Source organism: Brienomyrus brachyistius, chromosome 5 (genome assembly GCF_023856365.1).
Source record: "Brienomyrus brachyistius isolate T26 chromosome 5, BBRACH_0.4, whole genome shotgun sequence".
NCBI classification, from domain to species: Eukaryota; Metazoa; Chordata; class Actinopteri; order Osteoglossiformes; family Mormyridae; genus Brienomyrus; species Brienomyrus brachyistius.
This window is the reverse complement of record NC_064537.1, coordinates 8,893,981-8,917,561: the sequence shown is the minus strand read 5'-3', so window position 1 is coordinate 8,917,561 and position 23,581 is coordinate 8,893,981. Positions and strand designations below refer to the sequence as shown.

General features: G+C 50.0%; 1 protein-coding gene across 1 annotated transcript in view; it reads right to left on the bottom strand.

Moving 5' to 3' along the window:
- Positions 1-1,648: 1,648 nt before the first annotated feature.
- LOC125742325 (glutamate receptor ionotropic, NMDA 2B-like) overlaps positions 1,649-23,581 on the bottom strand; it is a 35,224-nt gene continuing 13,291 nt past the window's right edge. The window contains exons 3-6 of the mRNA XM_049014231.1: positions 18,663-19,265; positions 3,594-3,738; positions 3,077-3,346; positions 1,649-1,845 (exon numbers count right to left, since the gene is read on the bottom strand). Coding sequence (XP_048870188.1) covers positions 1,649-1,845; positions 3,077-3,346; positions 3,594-3,738; positions 18,663-19,265 — 1,215 coding nt within the window. The remainder of the gene's footprint in view (positions 1,846-3,076; positions 3,347-3,593; positions 3,739-18,662; positions 19,266-23,581) is intronic.

The window sequence follows — 23,581 nt, the reverse complement described above, 5'->3', positions numbered from 1 at the left end:
ATTCTGTGTACATTAGTCTGTGAATAGTGAAAAACACAGTAAAGCGTTCATTGGGCATTTTAAGGCCTTAGCTGGTGAGCTAATTAGTTACGATTACAGAAACACTCAAGCCAGTTAGTAATAACGCAGTCGTGGCATTTTACAGTGTGCATGAAATGGAGACAGGGGCGTGCAGCACCCAGGGAGGACAGGCGGAGACAGCGGGGGCCTACGCCCCGAAAGCACGAAGAGGTGCGGCCCCCCATCCACGTGTCAGAGATACATGGGGATGGACAGGTTGAGGAGACAGGGTGTGGGCAGGGGGGGGAAAATACCAGAGTGAGAACATGGTATTAAACTGTACTAATGGGGAGACGGCAGACTGAAAGAGAGAGATGGAGAGGATGTATATCATGCACTGCCAAGACTGAGCAGGGCCGGATGCTGATATTACCTCTATCTCTCGCTGTAAGACACCTTTATCAGCATAGAAAGACTAACAATAAGAACCGCAAGACCGCAAGCAAAAACAGAAAGGAGAGACGAAACAGAAAGGACAGACATTCTTTCCCAGTTCCATTAAGTACGTGAAAAAGGCCATTAGAACAAACCCTAAAAGCTCACTGAAAGAGTCCAATTGAACAGAGCCACAGCCGGTCATATTGCTGTATTATACACCGAAGCCATTTAACGCCTCGAGGAGGCCGACTCTGAAAGGTGACGATTCCTAAAAATAACATGGAAACCTTTTCATCTCCGAAACTTAGTTGAAGGGTCAGGCACCCCGGGGAGAAATACAGGAGGAAAAGGCTTTAAACGGCGGAACAGAACCAGTTCCAAAACAACTTAGGGATGCTACAATAGGTGCGAGACCTAAGATACCCTAAAAATATAAAACAACAAGAGGAAGCGGAATAAAACAGCATTTCCGGAACATCTGGACATAAGGTCAGCTTGGCCCTAACTACTCTGAGCTTGAAAAAAGCCAACTGGTACAGTCATCCTCAATTTTATACAGAACCCAGCAAGATGCAGAGAAAAACACGGATGTACAGGCTTCACATTTATCGTCTTTTGAGATTCCAGACAAATTCCCTTAGTTATATATATCATATAACCGCGGAACAAAAAAAAATCATAATGTACCCTGTTTTGTAAAGTATTTCTTTCTTACACAATCATTAGCAGATAATAAAATGTTAAACTGAATTAACAGAAAAAAAATCCACCACCAATAAGATCAAATATCATTGGGATATTTAAATGTTTCACAGTAGAGAATATAGAGGCGAAAAACAAGCCTGTTTTGAAATAGCTAAAATATGTTAAATGAGATTGAAACTCATTACAACTGCTTCTAAAATAAGACGCATTTCCCAAAATATATTGTAAACTCTTTTTTCTCGAAAGAGAGCAGCAGAAATACATGGAGGAAAACAGCCAAGAAAGGATCCCTAATTGCCTGAAATGCGAGTCAAATGCAAAGCAGCACCATTTCTATAAAATGAGCATTTAGCGAAATGCTGCAGTGGGCCCGGCGTTACACACATCTGCTTATTTGATCTTTGCCGATTAAAAGCCCAAATGTTCTGAAGTGCCCAGAGACGCTGGACGCCCCTGCAGGGGTTGCTGGGAAACAGCGGCGAAGCAGAGGAAATGTGTCGTCGGCCTACCTGAGCACCTCATTGGGGTTCCCCGTGTTGGAGCCCTTCTTCTCAGGGGCCCCGTGGCACTCGGACTTTAGGAGAGTGTGGGGCCCCCTGTCCAGCATCATGGTGGACGTCGCCATGGCGATGACTGCCACCGCATCCCGAACTCGGGCCTCCAGCCCATAGTCCCATTCGTCATACGAGACGGAGATGAGACCTGAAGGCACAAGGAGGAAAGAGAGAGGCGGGGGAATGCATAAGTGGCAGAGCTTTCTCCATAGCAAGCTGGGCCAGGAGGACCATGCTGGCAATTCAATTCCAATTCCAATTCCAATTCCAATTCATCCTTATACGGCGCCTTTCACAATAGGATCATGGTGTACATGGGTGTGTTGTGATACATTACAACACCCTTGAGGGGTAACAGTTTGGATGTACCTGGAATTTGTCTGAATGCAATTCATGGAATTTATAGGTATTACAATATGTGAACCAGCTTGGGACTCGTCTCCACATCCTAGCATAACGTCCCTATTAAACGCTGCCGTTTTTGACATATTCCGGCCAACCAAACGGAACCCACAAGCAGAAACCTGCATCTTAGTTGTTATTTTTCTGCAAAATGAGCTGCTTCGTTTTCGCGCAGCAGCATGGCGGCTCAGTGGGCAGCACGGCTGCATCACGCCTCCGGGTTTGGGGCTTTGTGACTCCTTCCTCCACTCCGTGCGTGTGGAGATTGCATGTTCTCTCCCTGTCATGCGGTTTCCTGCAGGTTCCGTGGGACACACTCACAGCCCGAAGACACACAGTTAAGCTAAGGGGCGCCTCCAACCTGCCCGTCATATTCGAATGGGTGACTGTGCTTGCATATGTAGGACCCCATCCCAACCAAGGCACCCCCTGGCCTTGTGCCCTCCTTGACTCGGAAAAGTGGTTAGAAGACAGATGGATGGACGGAATGGATGCGGGCATGCATGCATAAAGTGGTAAGGCACAATTTGAAACGATGCATTTTAGAGACTTCCTTCCACTGCCCAAGGACAAGCAGTTAAACCATTTGGCAGCTCTACATTCGCCACAGTGTGCATCATAGGGTCAGTGTGTATGTGCGTCCTGTGATGGACCAGGACTCCATCCAAGGACCTGCGTGACTTGTGGCCTGTGCTTCCTGGGATAAGCTCCAGGTCCCCCATAACCCTGTACTGGATAAGCAACTGGAAGATGGATGGATATTTTTCACTTCAGTATTGTGAGTTACGACACATCAGTAAGTCTTTGTAGAATTTCAGTATCCATTGTATTTGTAATGGAGTGCAATATCACTTGTGAGACTCTGTTGAAGAACTATTAAAAGTGATGGCAATTGGTTGCTAACTGGTGTCCCAAAAGGCTGACCCAGGCACTACAACACTACGTCCTGCTCTCATACAGCCCTCCGCCCGCCGTACCTGTAGGAAACACTGCTGGAACATTGTCGGCATCCCCGGCCACCAGCGAGGGCACGATCCAGGTGTAGCCATACCCCGTGAGCCCACGGAGGTGGGCGACCTCGAAGATGGTGGTGGACTCCTCCTTGGTGCAGTAGAGCAGGATGACGGGGCTCTGCAGCTTCTTCATCTGGTTCTGGATCTTGGAATCTCCATCATCCACCGACATGTCCAGCAGCAGCACCTCCTCCAGCTCCCAGCCACGAAGCTGTTCTCGATGGTGCTGCGGATCTGGCGCGAGAGCACAGCACACTCCGTGGGCAAGAGCTGGGCTACTGAACGTCAACGCTGCTCTACGAGCCTCCTCGTCTGTTAAGGACCCCAGAAACGGCCATCCCGAGATCCACCATATATTATACTGTAGTCACTAACATATTGGAATCATCTCCTCCTTGCTTTACATTGCAAGCCTTGAGTTTTTAACCATCTCATTGTGAGAAAGACCATCAGCTATGTGGATGAGACCAGTTTAATGTACCTTGTGTAACAAAGTCCAGGTAGCCAGGATAGTAGGTGGTAACGATGGAGAATATGTTCCAGTCATATTCTTCCATGATGTTCAAAATGACTGAGGCTTGCTGTTCAATTGAGGGACCAAACTGGAAGAACATGGAGTTGTCATCCTGAAATTAAAGGAAAGAAGTTGGGCTGACTACAGAGACCAAAAAAAGCACTTAAGTAACGTGTTGTGTGATTGAAGGGCTTTTGGGCTTTTGTGTGTTTCCATTTCAGCCTCAAATGGGATGAATTGGTCACGAACGCGGAAGAGGGAGATTTGTGTCCGTGTCTCTCGCTCTACAAACTATTTGCTGCCAAACAGCAGTGCTGAGCATCTCCCCGGTTCAGGTGACGTGCGTCTCCCTCCGTATCAAAGGCTCCACCCTTCCCTCCAGAAAGCGGGCCATCGATTTGACACTTCGATCCGGGATCGATGATCATGCCGGCCGGTCATGGTGACGCCATCAACGGGCTCACGGTTCAGCTGTGCTCATGAAGTGTGCACCAAAGGAAAGGATGGGGACGTGTCTTTGCCCTTGCTATCCCCAGCCTCTTCTCCTCTTCTTCTATCTTCAGCTCTTTGCCCTGCATTACCCCACTTTCTCCCTGCTTTCATTTTTTTCCACAGCCCCTCACTCCCCACCCTCCTGCTCTCCCTGATTGGCTTACTCCTGCTCTCTCCACTCCATTCTCCCCCTCTCTATTATATTTAAGAAATTGAAATTACTGCCAAGATACTGATATAATTAGATTCACAGGTTCCTCTCCCCCATTGTAATAGTGGTGATATTGTACTATAGTACCCAGCTTGGCAATTCAGTGAATCCTCACCACACTAAAGAGTCACGGATTCGTAATTCATTCAAAAAAATAAATATTAGCACTAACAAGTGCCACCCCCCCCCCCCCCCCCCCCCCCCCCCCCGCGCACTTCATTGTCAAGATAATTACCAGCCGTGTTTGCTCGTGTGTGTGTTTATTTCATCATTTCCTGTTGCCTAACTTTTAATGGGTCAGGGGGCCGAGCGAGCAAAACGCGGGGCCGAAGGAGGAGGCCCGGGGCACAGGGAGGCATCAGGCAGTCTCTTCTCGCCCCCTTCACTGCCCTCCCCTCCTATTACTCCTGTCCCCCTCTCCTCTTGCATGTTTGTCCTCTTGCCTCTCCTCTCTTCCTCCCAGCCACTCCACTCTCTGCTCTCAATTGCCGCTTCTCCGTTTTCCCCTCTTCTCTCCCCCTCTCCTCACTCTCTTCTCCTTCATCTTTCTCCTCTCCCTTCTCTCCCCTCCTCCCTCATTTCTCCTCTCTTCCACCTCCCCTGCCAACTCGCTTTCTCCCCTCTTCTCTCTTCCCCCCTCTACTCTCTCTTCTCATTTCTCCTCTTCTCACTCACCTTTCTCCTCTCCCCTCTCCTGTCTCCTCCCCTCTTCCCCTCTCCCATCCTGCCTCTCCATCCTCTCCTCTCCTCGCTCCCCCTTCTCCATCCTCTCCTCTCTTCCCCCTCCGCTTTCTCCTCCCTTGCCCCATCTCTTCCCTTCTCTCCCCTCCGCCTCTCCTGCCTGAGGACACTGAGGCACACAGAGCCTTTGCAATAGTGGACTCGGCCCCTTTGCCAATTACACATGTGCCTGTTAACTGCTTCTTTCATTTATTCTCCAAATAGGTGTCACTCAGAGCACAGTCTCTCTCACAGAGCACGGTGTCTCTCACAGAGCACGGTGGACATAAACGGAAATGTAGTCTGCACCAACACATACTGTACAGACACACGCCAACGGTACATAATGAACCGAACAGACACACACAGTACGGAGTACAGTCACACAGAAGCGCACAGACACGCATGCTGTACTGACAGATACAAAAAATAGCAATAATCTCTCAGACACGTACAAACTGTTCTGTAAATGACACATACACAAACACAACAAACAACCTCACACATAAGCAAACATCCAGCACATATGATCACGGAGCACAAAGACCTCTGAATGACCCACACCACTGATCCCGTATACCACTGCGGAGGGCTCTGCCTCAATACAGATGGTGGAACATTCTGGCACATTTTGCCAGCCAGAGCGATGCATGGCGTTCTCTCAAGTTATGTACATACGAGTGGACTCCTTCCCCGAGTCGCCGCCCTGCCGCGGGAGCGAGTGCATTTGAGTAATACCTCCTGGAATGCTATGCCAAGCGCACGTACCCGTCGGAGCCAGGAAGCCTGTCCTTAATTAAGTATGCAGGGGGAGCGACATGCCAGCCGATTCGCCACTCGGCCCACATGGCAGGAAGTCGCCGAGATGGAGGAGTAGAGCGGGGAGACATCAGCTGGGCCTCGGCTGGGGATCAGCGCAAGGCTGCCGATTCCCGGGAACGGACGCATGGAACACCACGCTCACGCACACACCGGCCAGCCACGCACACCTGCCGGGGGGGGGGGTTTCGAAACAGCCTTTTGTTTTCACGCACAGTCACACACGCTGTGAAGCTGCACTCTCGATCAATCCCGAGCGCTGAATAACATTCACATTCCTTTTTTTTTTTTTTTTAATGAAAACCCTTCGGCGCGAAGTTACCGGAATTCCGCCCCTCTTCCACTCTTCTCCTTCTCATTCCTTCCCTCCATCTCTGATGCTTCCATTTTCCTCATCATTGCATTTTTTTATTCTTGTCTTTAATCTAATACACATGAATGTAATTACGTCTTACAGTCGCCGAGCCATCATATAATTAGCAGCAACCTTATTTTAACTATATTCAGCCCCCCTCCCACCCCTTTTCTTTTTTTAACTTTAATTTAAAAACCCCGGTCTTGATTAAAGTATTTTGTCTAATTCTGTCCTGGACACTATTCAGATTCGAATGAAGAACTCTTTCCGGAGGGGAAAATGTGACAGGAAGACAGAAAAATAATCGGTGAAAGAGGAGGCGCGTGGGTTCGAGGGGAAAGGCCCAGGATGAGATAATCGAAACCACCCCCAGCTATCAGAAACCTGCCCCTAGCAACACCCCACCCAGAATAAGGCAAAAGTCCCTTACGGTCTTAGACAAAAATTTAAAAAGGGGCGGAGTCATAGAGACTCGGATGCTGCTGACTGGCCCCTGGAGTGTCCAGTCACCAGGTGGCCCATCATTATGAATTATGACCCCCGCCATTAAAAAAAATGTATATAGAATTGTCCCAGCAACTAAACAACTAAAAAGTAATCATTGATAGGTGTGAGGGGAGCAGGGCAGCAGGTGTTAACGGCACTTGCAATAGACTCTCCTTTATTTATTAATTAGAAGTTCTTTGTGCGATTTTAATGGAGGCTTAATGTAATTCGTACCCGTGAGGCTGAAACTCGCTGTGGGCTGCCAGAGATCTCATTCCGACGAGAAATGGTCCCCAGAGCCGATCTCCATGTACAGCAGAACTGGGGCGGGAGGTGTAGCTCCATAAAGAAGGTTACAGGTTCAAGCAGCTAACGGGCAAGGTCCTACCCTCAGAAGATGGGCTGGTGCTTTTTTCCAGTCGTCTTCGTGTCACGTGGTCAGATAGAACCGCCAGTGACACGGATCTGCTGATGTTCATTTTGATTGATTATGCGCTTAATGAAGCCGTCGTCTTCGGGCACGGTAATCTCCGGAAGAGTCTCACTGCTTGCGCATACATGTCAGGTGAGATTAAATGTATTTAAACGGGGCTCGACTGTTTCACTGCATCGAAATACCAAACCAGATGAAAACACATGCGGAGAGGGGTGCCTCCGACATGTCTGTGATGTGTGAACACGCGCGAGCGTCCAAGCGGGACACGCTTTGGCACGGAGCGCTTCCGTGTTCCCGCACGCCAAGCAGCCGAATTCCAGACCGCCGCTCATGCACCAGAACTTGGTGACAGATTGAGTCCCGGCGCGTCGGCAGCGGTCTTTTCAGCAACGGCTGCCGGCCAATCCGGAGCCAGAGCTGGAATGCAGGCGTCCTCCTGCAAGCATACGCGGGCAGCGATTCACCCTAGTTCTGCCCCTAGGGGGCAGTATGTGCAGCCCCGAGGGTGCCCAGGGATCAGATCAGGCAGTTTCAGTGCCTGTGTGACCCCTGTCTACCCCCTTGAGCCACACAAACAGCCCCCACAGAGGACAACTGTGAACCCACTCTGCCTCCTGCCTCCCCCTCCCCACAATCCTGCCCAAATCTGCTTTCTTGGCATGGCCCAGACAGCACCGAAGCGTAACAGACCGCACGGCCGTGAGAGACAGTGAGCCAGCACCCCCCCTTCTCCAACACCCCCACTTCCCCGGCTTGACTTTCCAAACTTCACTAAGAGGCTCTGCGATGTCCCACCTTGCCCGCTTTCCAATCCAACACAAAGTCCCTTTTCCCCGAGTCTCCCCCAGCGTCAAACTGGGCTCTCCCCCCCCCCACCCCCCCCCCCCCCTCAGTTCCAGGGCCGCTCCCGCTATTCCGGTTACAGGCAGCGCGGACGGTGGAAGGGCTGGTTAATCGCTGAAGGGGTTTCGTCCTCGCGATGTGGGCCAACAGGAAGTGGCCTGAATGTGCCCACTGGCCTACTCCTGCGCTGGCAGGGAGCGGATGGCAGAATGTGACACAAGCGAAGCAGAATGAAACATTAAACCCGTGACCCATTAACTGAGCGGCTTCCACTGGCTGCTAGGGAACCCAGACCGGCCGCATCCCACGCGCCGCTTTAATCACACTCATTCACGCACACGCACACAGACGGGCGCATGCCAACAGACACAAAGGGAGAAAATCTTGTGTCTGGGTTTAATTATTGTACTTTTTTTTTTTTTTTTTTGGGGGGGCGGGTCACCACTTTTTTCTGAAGAGGGTGGGGTTGTATGACAAATTACCCCAAAGGCAATCAGCCCACCGGAAAAATGCCCTGAATGGCAAACCGCCAGTGCACCTCTGGGAGAGATTGGGATTGCTGACTGTATGCAGGAGTACAGAGGGAGGTGGCGGTCAAGCGGGCATAGGAGGAGGTGGTGATTCAGTAGGGAATCGAATACATACAGGGCATCACTCTCCTTCAGACTCGGAGAGCGGAGACCCAACGAGGTCAATGCAGAACTGCTTCACCTTAACAGCAGAAAAACACGGCAGGAGCATTGAAGTCTATGTCCCCTGGGTTTGGCCATGGATGTCAGACCTGCAAGTGGCCAAACCCATTACATATGACCCCCCCCCTCCCCCCCACGCTGTGGGAGGTTTAGACCTCAGCGTGTGTCTTGTACCACCTGAGGCGACTGGCCGGCATCTGGCCACGGCTCCACTCTGCCCTCTGCCAGGGCCGCCCACACCCCCTGCTCTCTGTCACTGAGCAAGTCAACCTCACACCCCAGAGCACCACCGGCGCTGGCAGGAGATCAGGCCGTGATGACAAGATAGACTCCAAAATGCAGACATCTTTAAAAAAAGAGAGGGGGGGTGTTAGAGAACAAACGTGGAGATGCTCCTCTGATCTCAGTCTTTCAGATTCAAATGCGGAATCAAGGGCCTGGGCCACGTGTAGGAGGTCTGCAGTGGAGAGAGCTTCCTCTCGGTGCCCCTCACCTTCATCCTGCTGGTCACACCCCCTCCCCAGCCGCCTACCCTCCCCCTCCTCATCCTTTCTCCTGCTCGCCTGCTCCTTCACCACTCCGTCTGCCCGAGACGCTGTGTCGCAAGACATCGGGTTTGTAATTAAAATCAATCAGCCACACCATCACTTGAAGGGTACTGGGGGTGGGGGGGGGGTCTGGGTGATGTGTGCTCACCCAAGGGCATAACTTTGGGTTGAGCATTGGGGAGGTTGGGGTACCCACCCCATTTAAGGGGTCCAAAAGGTTTCATTAGCTGGTTTCGATTATTGGAGAGATTTACAACCCCTTCATAACTTATGCCCATTCTGGTACCTGTGACTGACGCCATGGTACCACTCCGGCCCCCATGTGTCCCCAGATATTCCAGCATATACTAACACAAACATAACTGTGACACGTACACGATATGAATACAAGCCAGGCGCTAACAGCTTCTGTGTACGATGAGACGGTGCCTCGAGAAACTGTACTGTTCATAAATGCAGATGCATTCTGGGTAGGAAAAGTGCAGAACAAACAAAAAGACGTCATTTGCTTCCACACAGGACCGATTCAGTGACAGTTTTATAGCTTTTAGAGAACATAAATTCTACTAATGGGGATATTTCTGGAAGTGTTTTTTTTTTTTCTTTTCTTTAAAAGAACACTGATCCACTTAAAGGGTCAGCTCCAAACCGTCTCTGATTTGAGCTGGTCCTGGCAGGTAACTTGTGAAGGTGCCTCAGCCGCAGATAGTGTGAAATGTGAGCCGGGAAAGTGTGACAGACCCCAGGGACAGGCTCCGGGGTTCACACGGACACTGGCCCATGTGGAAAGCTGAGTGTCCCCTTCTCCTGTCACTTACCTATTCAAAACATATCACTGCCTAACGATACGATTGGCTTGTCTATGACTTAGAGCCCCTCTTATGCCCCCTCCCCCGCCCACCTTAAAAAATGCTAGAAATCACCCCTCAGCTCGAGGTGGTAGGAGCAGGCATGACCCTGCTCTGGTACGCTGAATTTTTCGCATAGGGGCCCGCCAGCACTGGGAGGTGAAAGCGACCGAGATAGAGGGAGGAACAGACACAGAGAAGTAGACAAGGACAGGCCCTGGATGCGGACAGACAGGGAGAGCAGGGAAGGAGACAGTTTCCATTTTTAGACTTCAGACAACAAAGAAATAAAATTGCTCTGAGGCAGCGAGCATTTCGGAGAACTGAAAAAAATACACAAATATCCATCCATCTACCATAATGCTTAACCTGTAAGAGCTTTCGACCAATCCCAGAATGCACAGTGTGCGACACGGGGAGATTACATATAAACACAGAGGCCAGTTTAATAGGCGCACCTGCACCCCAAGCAGCCAATCACGTGGCAGAAAACAAATACATACAGCATGCTGATGGAGTGCTGAGGTTCAGTCGCTGTGTGGATAAGCATTCGAAGGAGGTAAGTGGTTCTGAACGTGGTGGTGTTGCCGCCACACATGGCCGGTCCAAGCATCTCAAGCACAGATTTTCACACACTACATGGTCTAGATTTTACAGAAATGGTGTGATGAACAAAAACCATCCAGTCGTTGGCATTTCTGTGGCAGAGAAAACCTTATTAATGCCAAAGGTCAGAGGAGAATGAGTTAGGGTCATTACATCCAACTAGAAAACTACAACTTTGACAATCAATGGCGTGCAGAGTGGCGTCTCTGAGCTCTTCTATCCCTGAAGTGGTTATGGAGGCAAAAGGAGGTTCCTGTTATGCTCGCCTTCTCCTTCCTCTCATTTCCTGCTCTCCCCACCTGTTCTTTCCTCCTGGTTCCTGCTCTACCCACCAGCTCCTTCCTCCCGAGTTCCTGCACCCCCTTGTCTGGTCCTTCCTCCCGGTTCCTGCTCTCCTCACTTTTTCCTTCCTCCCGGTTCCTGTTCTTCTTGCCTTCTCTTTTCTCCTGGTTCCTCCCCACGTGTTCCTTTGCCTTCGTCACTCCTGTCACATTACCCTCCTTCCCCTTCCATCATTCTGTCCATTACTTTCTAAGTGTTATTCAGAACGGCATGATTGGTAGGACAGAAGAATTTCAATAATGCCAAAAGCACTTAGGGGAACACAATCAATCTCCCCCCCCCCTCTTTCCTGCGCTCACCTCCTCGCTCTGTTCATTGCCCTTTCCCACGTCCTGTTGCCCTTTAGTAAAAGCACCACTCCTGTCTGCCCATTATTCCACCTTGTTCTGGAAAACCTTTCTGCTCCCATAAGCGTGTCCCCACATGTCCTCGTCCACCTTTGCATTTCTACACTAGCACCGTGTCATCAGATTGGCAGATGGGGGGAAAAAAACTGGACAGACAGAAAGGGAGAAAGAGGGAGAGAGAAATTCCTAATTCAAAGAGACAAGCTGTGTTTCCGTAGCAACGTGGTTTCCATCGAAACGGTCTTGCTAAAGATGCCATTAGTCCAAAATGAGTAAAAAAAAAAAAAAACCGCGACACGCAGATGCTCTGTATGCAAACAGAAGAACACACTTGCAAGAAACCCATTTGCACACCTGTGGTCGTGTGCAGCTCCGTGCATGGGGGGGGCGGCTTCGACAGACAGCTGCTGTCTGACCGACATCCCATCCAGGGGCTGTGCCCCGACTTACGGCCTGTGCTTCTTGGGAAAGGCTACAGGCCCACTCTGACCTTGTACTGCATAAGCAGTTACGGATGGATGGATGTATGGATGGATGGTTGGTTTAATCCCTCTCTCTCTCTGGTTTGTATCACCTCTTGCCCCATGGAGAGCTGCGCCTATTGGATGCGCTAGGCGAAGGTGCCCATAATGGAAATCTGACAGCGCTGGGGAGTCGCAAAATGAAAATATCACACACAAACCTAAGAGCGGGCCGTCGCTTTCTGATGACATGGTCATGTTGCCGCCGACCCCCACCCCCGGCTCCCTCAAGTGCTGCATCGTCCAAAGTCACATTTACATATTACATCCACTCTAAAAGCCCCGCCGATGCAGGCCACTTCAGAACACCAGTGCTCCCTTTGAATTTTAATTTTCGATTGCTGCCATTGTGAACGTCTGACTCTAAACTTCAGGGAGGCTTGGGTGGGTGTGGGGGGGGGGGGGGGATGGTTAGGTGACATCGACGCTGATGAGAAGCCCTTAGAAATCCTCAATGGCAGGATGGGGTTTGGATATGAGTTTGTCATACTTCATCACATTATACGTTCATGTGTGTGTACAAATGTATGCGCTCACATGACACACTGGATTACACAATCCACCCAAAGGGAGCAGCTTCTCCTGGAAGGGCTGACACTCATTCTGACATCGGCATTCGATTGTCTGAGATGCTCCTGAAGGTGGAAGCAGCCAAGTGTCCCGTTTCAGCGGCGGTCAGGTCCAAAGCAGACCCAGGAAGGGCAGCGAGCCCCCCACCACCCCCTCAGCAATCGAGGCACGGCTGTGATTGACACTGGCACGTTCCGGCTCGTTGGAAATGTCCATTTCCGGAGACTCCCATTGGTATTCTCACCCCAGTCTCTACAGGTAAGACGATACAGTCTAGATCCCAGACCAGTGCGGGGGGCCTCTCACACCCCCCACCGAAGTCATTCACAGTAGCTTCTCCCCGATCTTACTTATATTAATGTGGTATATGAATGTATACATCTTTGCTGCTGAGCTGTGAGCTACCAAACAAATTTCTTTGTATTTCTGACACAATGACAATAAAGTCTCATCACAAAAAACACACAAACCAACGAACATGGCTGCCGTGTGTATGATCACATGTATGCACACATGTGTGCCTGTGCCCCCCCCCCCGCCCGTGTGTAACAATGGCTGAACACTGACAGCCTGTGGAGTTGGGCTATACCTATCAGCAATGCCTGATATATTAGGGTTGCGTTTGACTTGGACCAGAAGGTCACCAGTTCAAATCCCAGGCTTCACAGTCGGGCCCCTGACAGAGGCCCTTATCCCCCCAATTGCCCCAGGCACTCGCTGACCCTGCAAGCCCAAAATGTGTCTAAAAAGGTGGGTGGTTGACGGTTCAAGTTTGAAAGAGCCAGCTTTGGTAACACAGGGTGGGATCATTTGTGGCCAATTGTAGGGATCACAGGACTGCGGCGTTTAAATTCATCACAGCTTGTTTCATTTCATCTGGGGTCTGTGGGGGTGGGGGGGGGGTGGGGGTGAATCTCCCCCGGCATAGGAGTCGCCTGGATGAATGGGTCGGCAAAGCAGATTAGCCGATTAGCCGATTAGCTAGACACACTTTCCCAGTTCAAAAAAAAAAAGACAGCTAAAAATTCACTGCAGACCAGTCACCTTCTGTAATGGTAATACTGGCCATTTCAATCTGAATGCAGCACCCTGAGAGGCAGGTGCCCAAGCGGCCGGTCCTCCCTCGCTCAGATGCCCTTTGTCTATGCCCAGCTGAGCTTGCCAGTAATGGACTGAACGCCTCATATCTCTCTCTCTCTATCTCTCTCCCTCTTTCCATTAATCCCACCCCCCCTCGACAGAAGGGCAGCGCTTAGCACCCCTGTCCATCAGTCACCTGGCCGGGTGAAGAGGGGCAAAGGTGAAGAGGCTCAGCCCGTGAAAGAGAAAGACGACAAGAAGGGAGACAGCAGGTCCAGAAGCCGAGGGCAAGAGCCACTTACCGGCGCATGCGGGGGGAGACGAGGGCAGAGCCCGAGCTAACAGAGACAGCTGGGTGACGTGGAGGAAACTGAGAGAACGACAAGGTTGGATGGGGCGGGGCAGGGCGGGGGGGGGAACTGCAGAGGGCCAGACGGGGCAAAGATGACACAGGATGGCAGGATATCAGGACTGAGAGCCAAGGGGCAGGAAGGAGTCAGAAGGAAGATGGACGAGGAGAAGGAGCTGCGGGTCGGGAAGAGGAGAGGAGAGGAGAGGAGAGGGGGACGGCTGGCGCTCGGCTCACTCCTGATGGGTGACTCACACCAGAGGGGGCGCCTTCTGGCTCAGTGCTTGGCCCACGCAGCACAGACATGGATTTAGGCAGCAGCCCCCCCCCCCCAACCCTCTCCCCACAGTACCACCACAGGAGGGGATGTAACTCTCTCATACAGCTGCTTCCCCTCATGCTGATCAGACCGAGTTTCAGACCACATGCGATATCAAGGCGCAGGCCACTGCCTTTCAAATCCCACATCCAAAGCGGCTGGAGATGGGGGGGGGGGGGGGGGGGGGGGGGATCAAAGACAGAGAAAGGGGGCAAAGGCTCACACCAGGCTAAAGGACGAGAAGAACCGGGGGAGTGTTTTAGAAGCGGGACAGGTTCCGGGACACGGAACAAACAAAATGGGTTTGGGGATAAGCCCGGCGCAGGAAAAATCGCATTCAGAACTGCAGGCTCCCTCCCCTCCATGGTTTTTAAGGCAGAACTCCAAATAAAGATTTACGCTTTTTTAATTCCTTTGAGGTTGGGGAAGAAAGACAGAGTAATAGACGGCAGAACTGTGACTAGTATGAGCTGCACAATAAAGGAAAGCGAGAGAATGAGAGAGAGAGATAAATGTGAAGGGAGGGGGGCGCAGGACAGACTCTGGCTCTATTTTAATCCCTTTATCTTCTGGGACGTATCCTAATTGCAAAAGCGTTCTATAATGGCGAATGTTGATCTATGGGACGGAACAACGCACCATAATAGAGCGAATGACAATTCGGAACGCTGTTACAAAATGAGGCATCGCGTGCACAGTCACCGGACTGGTGGCCAGGGCCAGCCACTCGGGCACAGATTTAAGAAATTAAAAAATACATTACAAACCGCAGCTGGCTGGCAGTGGATAGATGCCGGGGAGGGAGGCATGGAGGGATTCAGGAAGGCCACCTCTGCGCGAAGCGTCCGGCTCCCGTGACCAAATCCCTCTGAGATTCCCGGAGCTCCGGCCTTGCCGCACCCCCCTCCCCCCTCGGGCTCCCGCAAAAGGATCTATCCCAACCCTCATTCATTAGCCTGAAATCTGTCCTGACAGCAGAATGTCTCTGTGCTGGGAGGAGGGGGGGTGGGGGTTATTAGGGAGCAGCAGTGCCACGTGGCATGCCGGGGGGGAGTGCCCCTCTCTTCCCACACGGGTGTGCCTCGCACACCTGCACAGCCCCCCAGCCCGCTCCAGTGCCCTATAAAACATAACGTGCTGCACCTTTAAATCGTCCACCGTTCCCCCGGCACGTAAAAGCGTGATATGAGGCCATTAAGGTGCACGCGCACCAAATCTGTAGAATCCCAGAACGACATGAAGGCGGAACATTCTGGTAGTGCTCGTTTCAAATGGGAATCGCTAGAACAATTACAAGCCGAGAATTTAAGAGGAAATAAAGGTGTTGAAGCGCCCCCTGGTTCTTAAGCATGACATCACACATTTGTGATAGCGGGCCCCCTAACTCTGCCCTGTTTTCATTTGGTGGGTGGTGGGGGGCCCCCCCCTTCAAAGAAGTTTCCAAACTACCACTTTCACACACTTCACTGTTAAGCCACAAGGAGGGAAGAGTGATGTAATGCTGCTCTCAGCCAATCACTGTCCTCGGCTGCTAGCAGAATGAACCGCAATCAAAAATCCTTAAAACAAAATTTGTCTATTTATGGAAGAGATGGTTAACCAAATAAATGGATGAAGTAGGTTATTAATGGGCAGAGTGGCAGCTCAGCAGGTAGTGCTATTACCTCGGTATCTGGAGGGTTAGGGTTAGAGTAGTGGCTCTGTTCTGTGTGTGTGTGTGTGTGTGTGTTTGCATGCTCTCTGTGTTGCGGGGGCTTCCTCTGGGTACACTAGCTTCCTCTCGCAGTTCAAAGACATGCAGTTAGGTTAATTAGCATTTTCAATTACCCATTGTGTGTGTGTTTATACATGCCCTGCAAAGAACTAGCATCCCAGGCAGGGTGCACCTCTGCCTTGTGCCCTTCGCCGCCCAGCTAAGGCCCCGTGCTGCTCCCTGCCCAGCAAAGGAGGTTGGAAGATATATGTTATTTAACAAAGCTAAAAAAGCGATCTGAATTCAAACAGCATAGTAAACAAACAGGCATTTATATTTCGCTTACATCATGTCAGCGGGAGTTAGGGCTGCAACCTGTCAGCCTTTTACTTTGAGAATAATTATGAATAAATACAGATAGTTAGCTGCGGATCCTGAACGCTGCATCGCGCTCTTCAGGCTAGGGGTGCGGAAAATAAATCCTGCAGTGACTCCCACGTGCCAGCGGGGACGCCAGTGAGCACTGTAGAGGGGAGCATGTCAGGTGGCGTCCGAGATGAAGTGGGCCCCCCCCTTCCCGGGTCATTATGGGATGTCTACAAGCAGCGTCTCAGGAGTGCCGGAGAGGAGTTACACCTGCTGTCTAGGAGGGGTGTGAGCAGGAGTCGGGGGGGGGGGGGGGGCGTTCTGAGCGTGAACTCACTGGGACATCAGACACATGCAAAATCTCACCATCACTACCCTGCATCTCCTCCCTCATCCGTCTACATTCCACTTCATTTTATTTCCCATGTTTCTCCATCTCGCACTAAAACATTCTCTCCCTTCTCCAACATCTTCTGTATCCATTGTTCCAACAAATAGCTGTTTCTTGTCCAAAGAGCCCACCCTCCCGTTCCCTCCATTCATCCTTCTCTCTGCTTTTCAGTCTTTCGCGCCGCACAGATACAGCATGCATGTCCGCTCCTCTCCTTTTTGTCATCCTCCTCTACCTCAGGCATCCACTCACTTTCATTCTCTTTAGCTGGAGAAAATATACATCCCTTTCTCCCCCCCCGTTTTAGATATAGTTGCGCGTGCAATGGGTTGCCATGCCAACAGTATCAGCTGCATTCAGCCTGCTGTGTGAGAGAGGGAGGGAGGAAGAAAGGGAGAGAGAAAGAGAGGAGGGGGACAAGAGGATGATAATCATCGAAGGGAAGACAGGGAAAGAATTTTTCCTCTACAAGTTCACTTTTCATCTCTCCGTTTCTTTCAGGCTTGCTTGTTCCATTTCACGCTCAGTCCACTTCTCCCCTGGCATTTTCCTCAACCCTCTTGTTCGCTCCCACCGCAACTCGCCTTTCTTCCATTTCCCGGTGCTCTCCGTGAAAAAACTGCGGCCTACCGGCTTTCGTTCCCTCCTCTGCTAACCCTCCGCACAGCGATTCACCATTCCCAGTCTTCCCGAAGGTCAGGACACCTCAGATGGATGCGGGAAGAGAGAGATCCATTTGCCATAGCCCTCTGACACGCGTTCTCTGCTCCGGTGGATTCCTCTACGCATCGGCACGTTCAGTATCCATCCTCTCCTCGTTTATTCCCCCACGGAACTGTCTTACTGAACACCCCTCCCCCCTCGCCCCACCTTCCCAGAAGTACGCTCCAAATCACCAATGGGTTTCTGCGAGCTCGTCCGTATTAGCGTGTGCTATCCGAGGGCAGAGCAGCTGAGGACGTGGACTCTCCTGGGCAGCGGTTTGCCAGGAAGAGCCCTGAACTGACACGCTTACATACAGTTCTGCTCAGAATAAAGCCGCCAATTTATCGACTAAATGCAACAGTCGACTGCAATTACAATAAACTTTAACAAAATTAACAGTTTTAACAGCCAGGAGTCCTCATCGACAGCGGACTCTTAAGTATTCTGGACCAATGCACCAGTTTCTTGTTTCTGGGAGATTTATGAAGTAATTTACGAGGTGCCACATGCCTCGGACTTGCTGACCCTCCGCTAATTGAATGTTTTTTTATTAGGTCTGAGGCAGCCAGAGTACCTGCCTTTCCAGGCTGTCGGGTGGCATTAAATTCCACACACTCGCTCCCCTGGGTGCTCGCCATGTCATACTTACAAATGTGTGGCCGAAACCCCCCCCTCCCCCAGCCCCGCCACGTGGCATTCTTGGTTAGCGAGGCTAATATTCCGGACACGACTGCGGTGTGGGAGGATGGGGAATCTATTACAAGCTCCAAGCTCTCCGTCTGGGGCGGGCCCTGGGAAATGCTTGCGTTAAAATGAGAGCCCCAGTCGCACCAGTGAGACAAAAAGACTAATTTCAGGTATGCAACAGCAGAGTCCACACAGGGCCAGGGGGCGGGACTTGTCGGAGGACAGAGCCTCAGATTCAAAATCCTATTGGTTGGTTTACATTGGCAATGCGGTTTCCACCCCAATAGTAACAAATTAACCAAAAGAATAATAAAAATATCCCTCCCTCTGGCACCACTACGGATTTGTCTATAAATTCCATAAAGTAACAAACTGATGAGCTTAATGCAGCCCACACTCACACTGGCTCCATCCCCCTCCCCGTCTCTGTTTGGCCTTCCTCCCACTCCAAAGGCCAAAGCTCTCGCTCATACTTCAAGCTGCCCCTCCCTCTCTAGCAGCCACAGGCAGACACCCAAGAAACGGCATTCGCATACATCCTCAAAGCACCGCCGAAAGCTCACGAAATCTCCAAGGCGTCACACCTGCAGCTCCCGGGCTCCGACCGTACCTTGGCGACCATGATCATGGAGGAGCCCCCACGGATGCCCAGGATGGGGATGTGCGTCTGGGCCGAGATGAAGTCCAGGATCTGGGCGATGGCCTCCTGGTCGGTGTCGTCGCCGAACACCACGCCCTGCAGCCAGTGCTTGGTCATCAGGTCACAGATGCACGTGATGATGCTCTTGGGGTCCGTCCTGTTCATGGTGACCAGCTCCACGTTGGGCGGCAGCGGCATGTGCAGGAAGTCCTCCTTCTCGCGGCTCTCGGCCAGTGCCAGCTCGCTGGAGTTGCCCACCAGCACCACGGCGATGCTCAGGCCGTGGGACAACTTGGAGGAGGGGGGCGGGAGGGCCACCACCGGTGGGTAATGAGGTGGGATGATCACAGCCCCGCCCCTGTCGCCACCGCCGGCCCCGCCTCCTCCGCCTCGCCGGGACTCGCAGACTGGGAACAGCAGCAGGACGAGGACAATTACAGAGAGGGACAGGAATGGCGTCCTGTGGGCAGAGGGGGCGCTTTCGGGGGGGGAGAAGAGTGGGGTGATACGCCGGTCTTGAGGAGGAGAAGCGGAGAGGCAGAAAGGCATGATGGAGGAGTGTAAAAGCAATCCCTAGGAAGAAGAGAGAGAGAGAGAGGAGACAGGGATGGTCAGCTCCATCCATACAACCCTTGACGAGATGTAGAGGCGCATTCATTGAACATGGTAAGAAAATCTACGTGACAAAGACAACAGGAGGAGAGATGGGTTAAAACACATATGAATATCTGCTGCACAGACTGCATGGGCAGCTCATAAACCCACACGCACAGCGGCAAGCCGGAATACATACGCAAGCAAAAAATCTGACTAAATATCTGGAATAATGTCCTCTTATATATCACACACAAGGAGCGGCCCAGGACAGCTCTCAGACAGAGCGAAAGGACGAGAGCAAGGGAACAACAGAGACCGGCCACAGAATGACTGATAGACTGATTACCACACTAGCCATATATATGTATAAGTCAGAAATAAACCTCTTTAGTCTCAAGCTGAGGTGACTGAGGGGGAATAAGATCTAATTGTACATCTTCTGAGGGGGATAGAAAAGGTCAGCATCAAGGAATACTTCAATATAAGTACTTATTCATGAGCAGAGGGTCATAAATGGGAGGTACTCGGGGATGAGGTTATGCAAAGTACAGAGAGGGTAAAGAAGCAGCTTCGCAAGAGAGCATCAGTGGGACAGGTCTTAGCAGTCGCAGGTCTTAGCAGTCGCAGGTCTTAGCAGTCGCAGGTCTTAGCAGTCGCAGAGATCAGCACTGGCTGAAATCTTACCAATTCCCAGATAGCTATGGTGACTTTTTATCCTGCTGACTGGCAGGTCTGGTCACCCACTGATGAACTGATTCACTAGTTCCCATCTTTGCCTTTCAGACCCCAACACACATACATCCACTCTTGACCTCCAAGTCTCCTTCTCTCCATTCCACCCTCCTCAGAAAGTCTTTGGATGGCTTGAGATTATCTATATCCTGTCTCATTAACAGTGATGGCGTACTGGGAGGGGAGGGGGGGCAGACAGCTTGTATACTTAGTCATAGCATGATGGCGTTTGACCAACCCACATGTGAAATATTAAACTATTTACAAGCCAAGGTAACGCAGAGCGAGAGAACATATTATAGGTAGAGGAACATACAGAACAAACAATGGACAGACAATGGAACAGAACGGAAAGATGGATAAGAACTATATAGTAAATGCATACCGAAGGGGTGACAAAGAGAGGGGGGAGAGAGGGAGAGAGTAAGGAGGTGTACTGCGAGTGTGATGACAAGACGCATCTTTAAGACGATTAATTGCTAGAAGTTTGTCAGCTGTAATTACAGGTCCACATGCTAATTATCATTTGCTTACTTTTCTAAAAGGCAAGCTGGTGAAAGGTTGGGGGAGGATGGGAGGAGTGAAGATGGAGGAAAGAAAGGATGGAGAAAGAGAGAAGGCAGCAAGAAACAATGTGCAAAATAAGGCACCCCAGAGAGAGCAGGGATAAGGGTTAGGGGGATGTGAAGAAGGGATAGAAGATAGAGAAGGCGAAGAGGCGGGGTTGGAAAGACTCAAAATACAGTCAAGGGGGGGCACAGCAGAGGAGGAGAAAGAGGGGGGCTTCAGCAAAGGGTGAATGACAGAGAGGAGGGAATGGCAATTAATGAATATACAAACGAAAAAAGTAGAAATATTCTAGCCTTATTCTCAAGAGGACAATAAAAGTATCCATACATCTCTAACAGTGGCCGGTTTCCATGGAAACAATTCAAATAAAGTGTTGATACACGCCGGTACACTTTACACACTGATACACGCTGACACCTTGTACACTCTACAATATTCAGCACAGACACCTTCTGGGGTGCACTTTCACACAGACTGATTCACGCCACCATGACTCACACACACACCTGCACACACACACACACACACACACACACACACACACACACACACACGTCTACAGTGACAGGAACCCTGAGATCTAGGTATCACCTTTCCAATGTTACTCAAAATGTATCACGAAAATGAGTTACAATGCACCGACCCAGTATATATTAAAACATTGCTGCCTTTGCTCCGCATTGACTTGCATGAGAGGTGCTCTGACAGATAAAGAACATAACGGACATCTTCCATTTATCACAATGAAGCACCCGAAGATTATAACGGCAGACACTGAATATGAATTCATACATTTGCGATTTATTGATTATATGAATTGATACATTTAAACTGGATATACAAAACTAAGGGTACTGACAAGAATAATACCCATCCATCCATCCTACAACCACTTACAGTAAAATCCCGTTATAACGGACTTCAACGGACCTGGCAAAACAGTCCGTTATATCCAAAGCCCGTTATATCCAGAGTTGCTGTATGCCCAGAACACAACTACAGGACACCATTTACTCATGCCACACCCCAGCAGACACACTTCTGATATAGATTATTATATTCTACATGTAGTAATCCAAGTTTACCTGATCAGAAGAGTGACACTTAATAATCCCGACTACGTATCTGCTCTGGATATCACCGGGCACGCCACGCGACTTGTAGGCGGAGCCTGCATGTCCGTTATGGCGAGCAAAACTACAGCTAAGAGCGTCTGTCCCTTATAAGCGAAATTCCGTTATATGCGAGTCCACTATAACGGGATTTTACTGTATCCTGGTCAGGGTTAGGGCCCACCCTGAATGGGATGCCAATTTATCAGGGTATACATGTACACAGGCTCACACGTTATGGGAAACACGCAGTCAGCTTAATTAGCATCTCTGTGTCTTTGCGCTGCGGAGGAACGCACGCGACAAACGGTTCAGCTCAGCCAGGATTTGATCCCCAAGCTCAGCTACCCACTGAGCCACTGTGCTACCTACAAGAAACACACACACGGGGAAATGGAAACGTTCGTGTGGCTGACAAAGCAACAAAAAAAGACCTAAAAAATGGATGGAAAATGAAATCGCTGATGACGTTAAATTAATGATTTAACGCCTCAAAGGAGACATCGGTTTCAAACCCTGAACACTGGTATACGCGAAGCGTGTTATGGGCGCAAATGGCTCACGACACAGCAACTTCATCCAATGTACTGTAATACTCAGTTCAAAGCATACCAGCGGGGAAGTAAAAATAATCTACATTACAATTTCATATTATTCCATTTACAACACACTACTCTATATATAGCGTTACGTATTTAACAATTACATTTGTATGCAATATCTGTTGGTGCTCAAATTCATGAAAAAGATTCTAATGTATATTATACACAAACAATTCTTCGGTGGCATAAATACACATAATTACCGTCACATGCAAATACACACTATTACTCACCCTAACCAACGGAGTACTTAAAGCTGGAACAGTTAGGTTGCCGATTAGAAAAGACGCTGCTTTGACGGGTTTCTTTAATTCAAGCTTAATACCCAGCCCCCCTTAGACAGATTGCACTCTTAATCACCCCTGTGACACCTAAGAGAGTTCATTGGTGCACGTTTACGAGCGACCATCAGAGGCAAATCCTGTAACGTCGTCATTAGTCTTGAAATAGCTGCCATCAAGCTAAATGAGTATGGATCACTTGGCGACATCATCATATAAGTTACAATTTTTCTGACAAATAAATTTAATATACTGCATGGGCGTATTCTTAGGTGCGGACACGTCCCTTCAGTATTTTGGGAGTATGGGGTGTGTTAAGAGAGGCCGGGGTTGGTTTGGTCCAGTATCGAAAACAAACTTAGGCCCTTGATATACAGGCCTACGTCTTTTAATGAAGAGCTGCTCTTTGATTTAATCACTTAATTTCGTCATAATGTCAGAAACTCCCAACTACTCCGAACATGAGTACAGGTCATAGTAATTACAGTAATACTTAAAAATTCATCCAATAATTACAAAGCTCTTACGTTCGCCATGTGTACTATAATTCTGTAAAACACATTAAGTATATTCGCGTATATATTGAAGTACACAGTCAGGGAAAGTACAATTTCCCCCAAACATATAGTTAAATTTAATACGGCAATCAAGCCGTGGTCTCGAGGGTACCACGGAAATTACCATCATACTATTAAAACGGACACGCGGTCACGAGCACTACCGACTGGCGCCTGTTTTATCAATTTACCCAATGACCTTTAGCCCAACGACCCTCTGACCTACATCAACGACCCATCAATCAACACCCGCTTTCAATAAACCAATCCTGTGATATCTAGATGACGTGGCATTTAGATGACATAGCAGGATTTATTTGGGCCTATTCGTTTGTTCGCAATTAAACCGAATCATTAGCAAGAAAATACAGAATTTCACCAAAAATCAGAATGTCATTGGTGACTGTGTGGTTGTCGCAGAATTATATTAATAGTAAT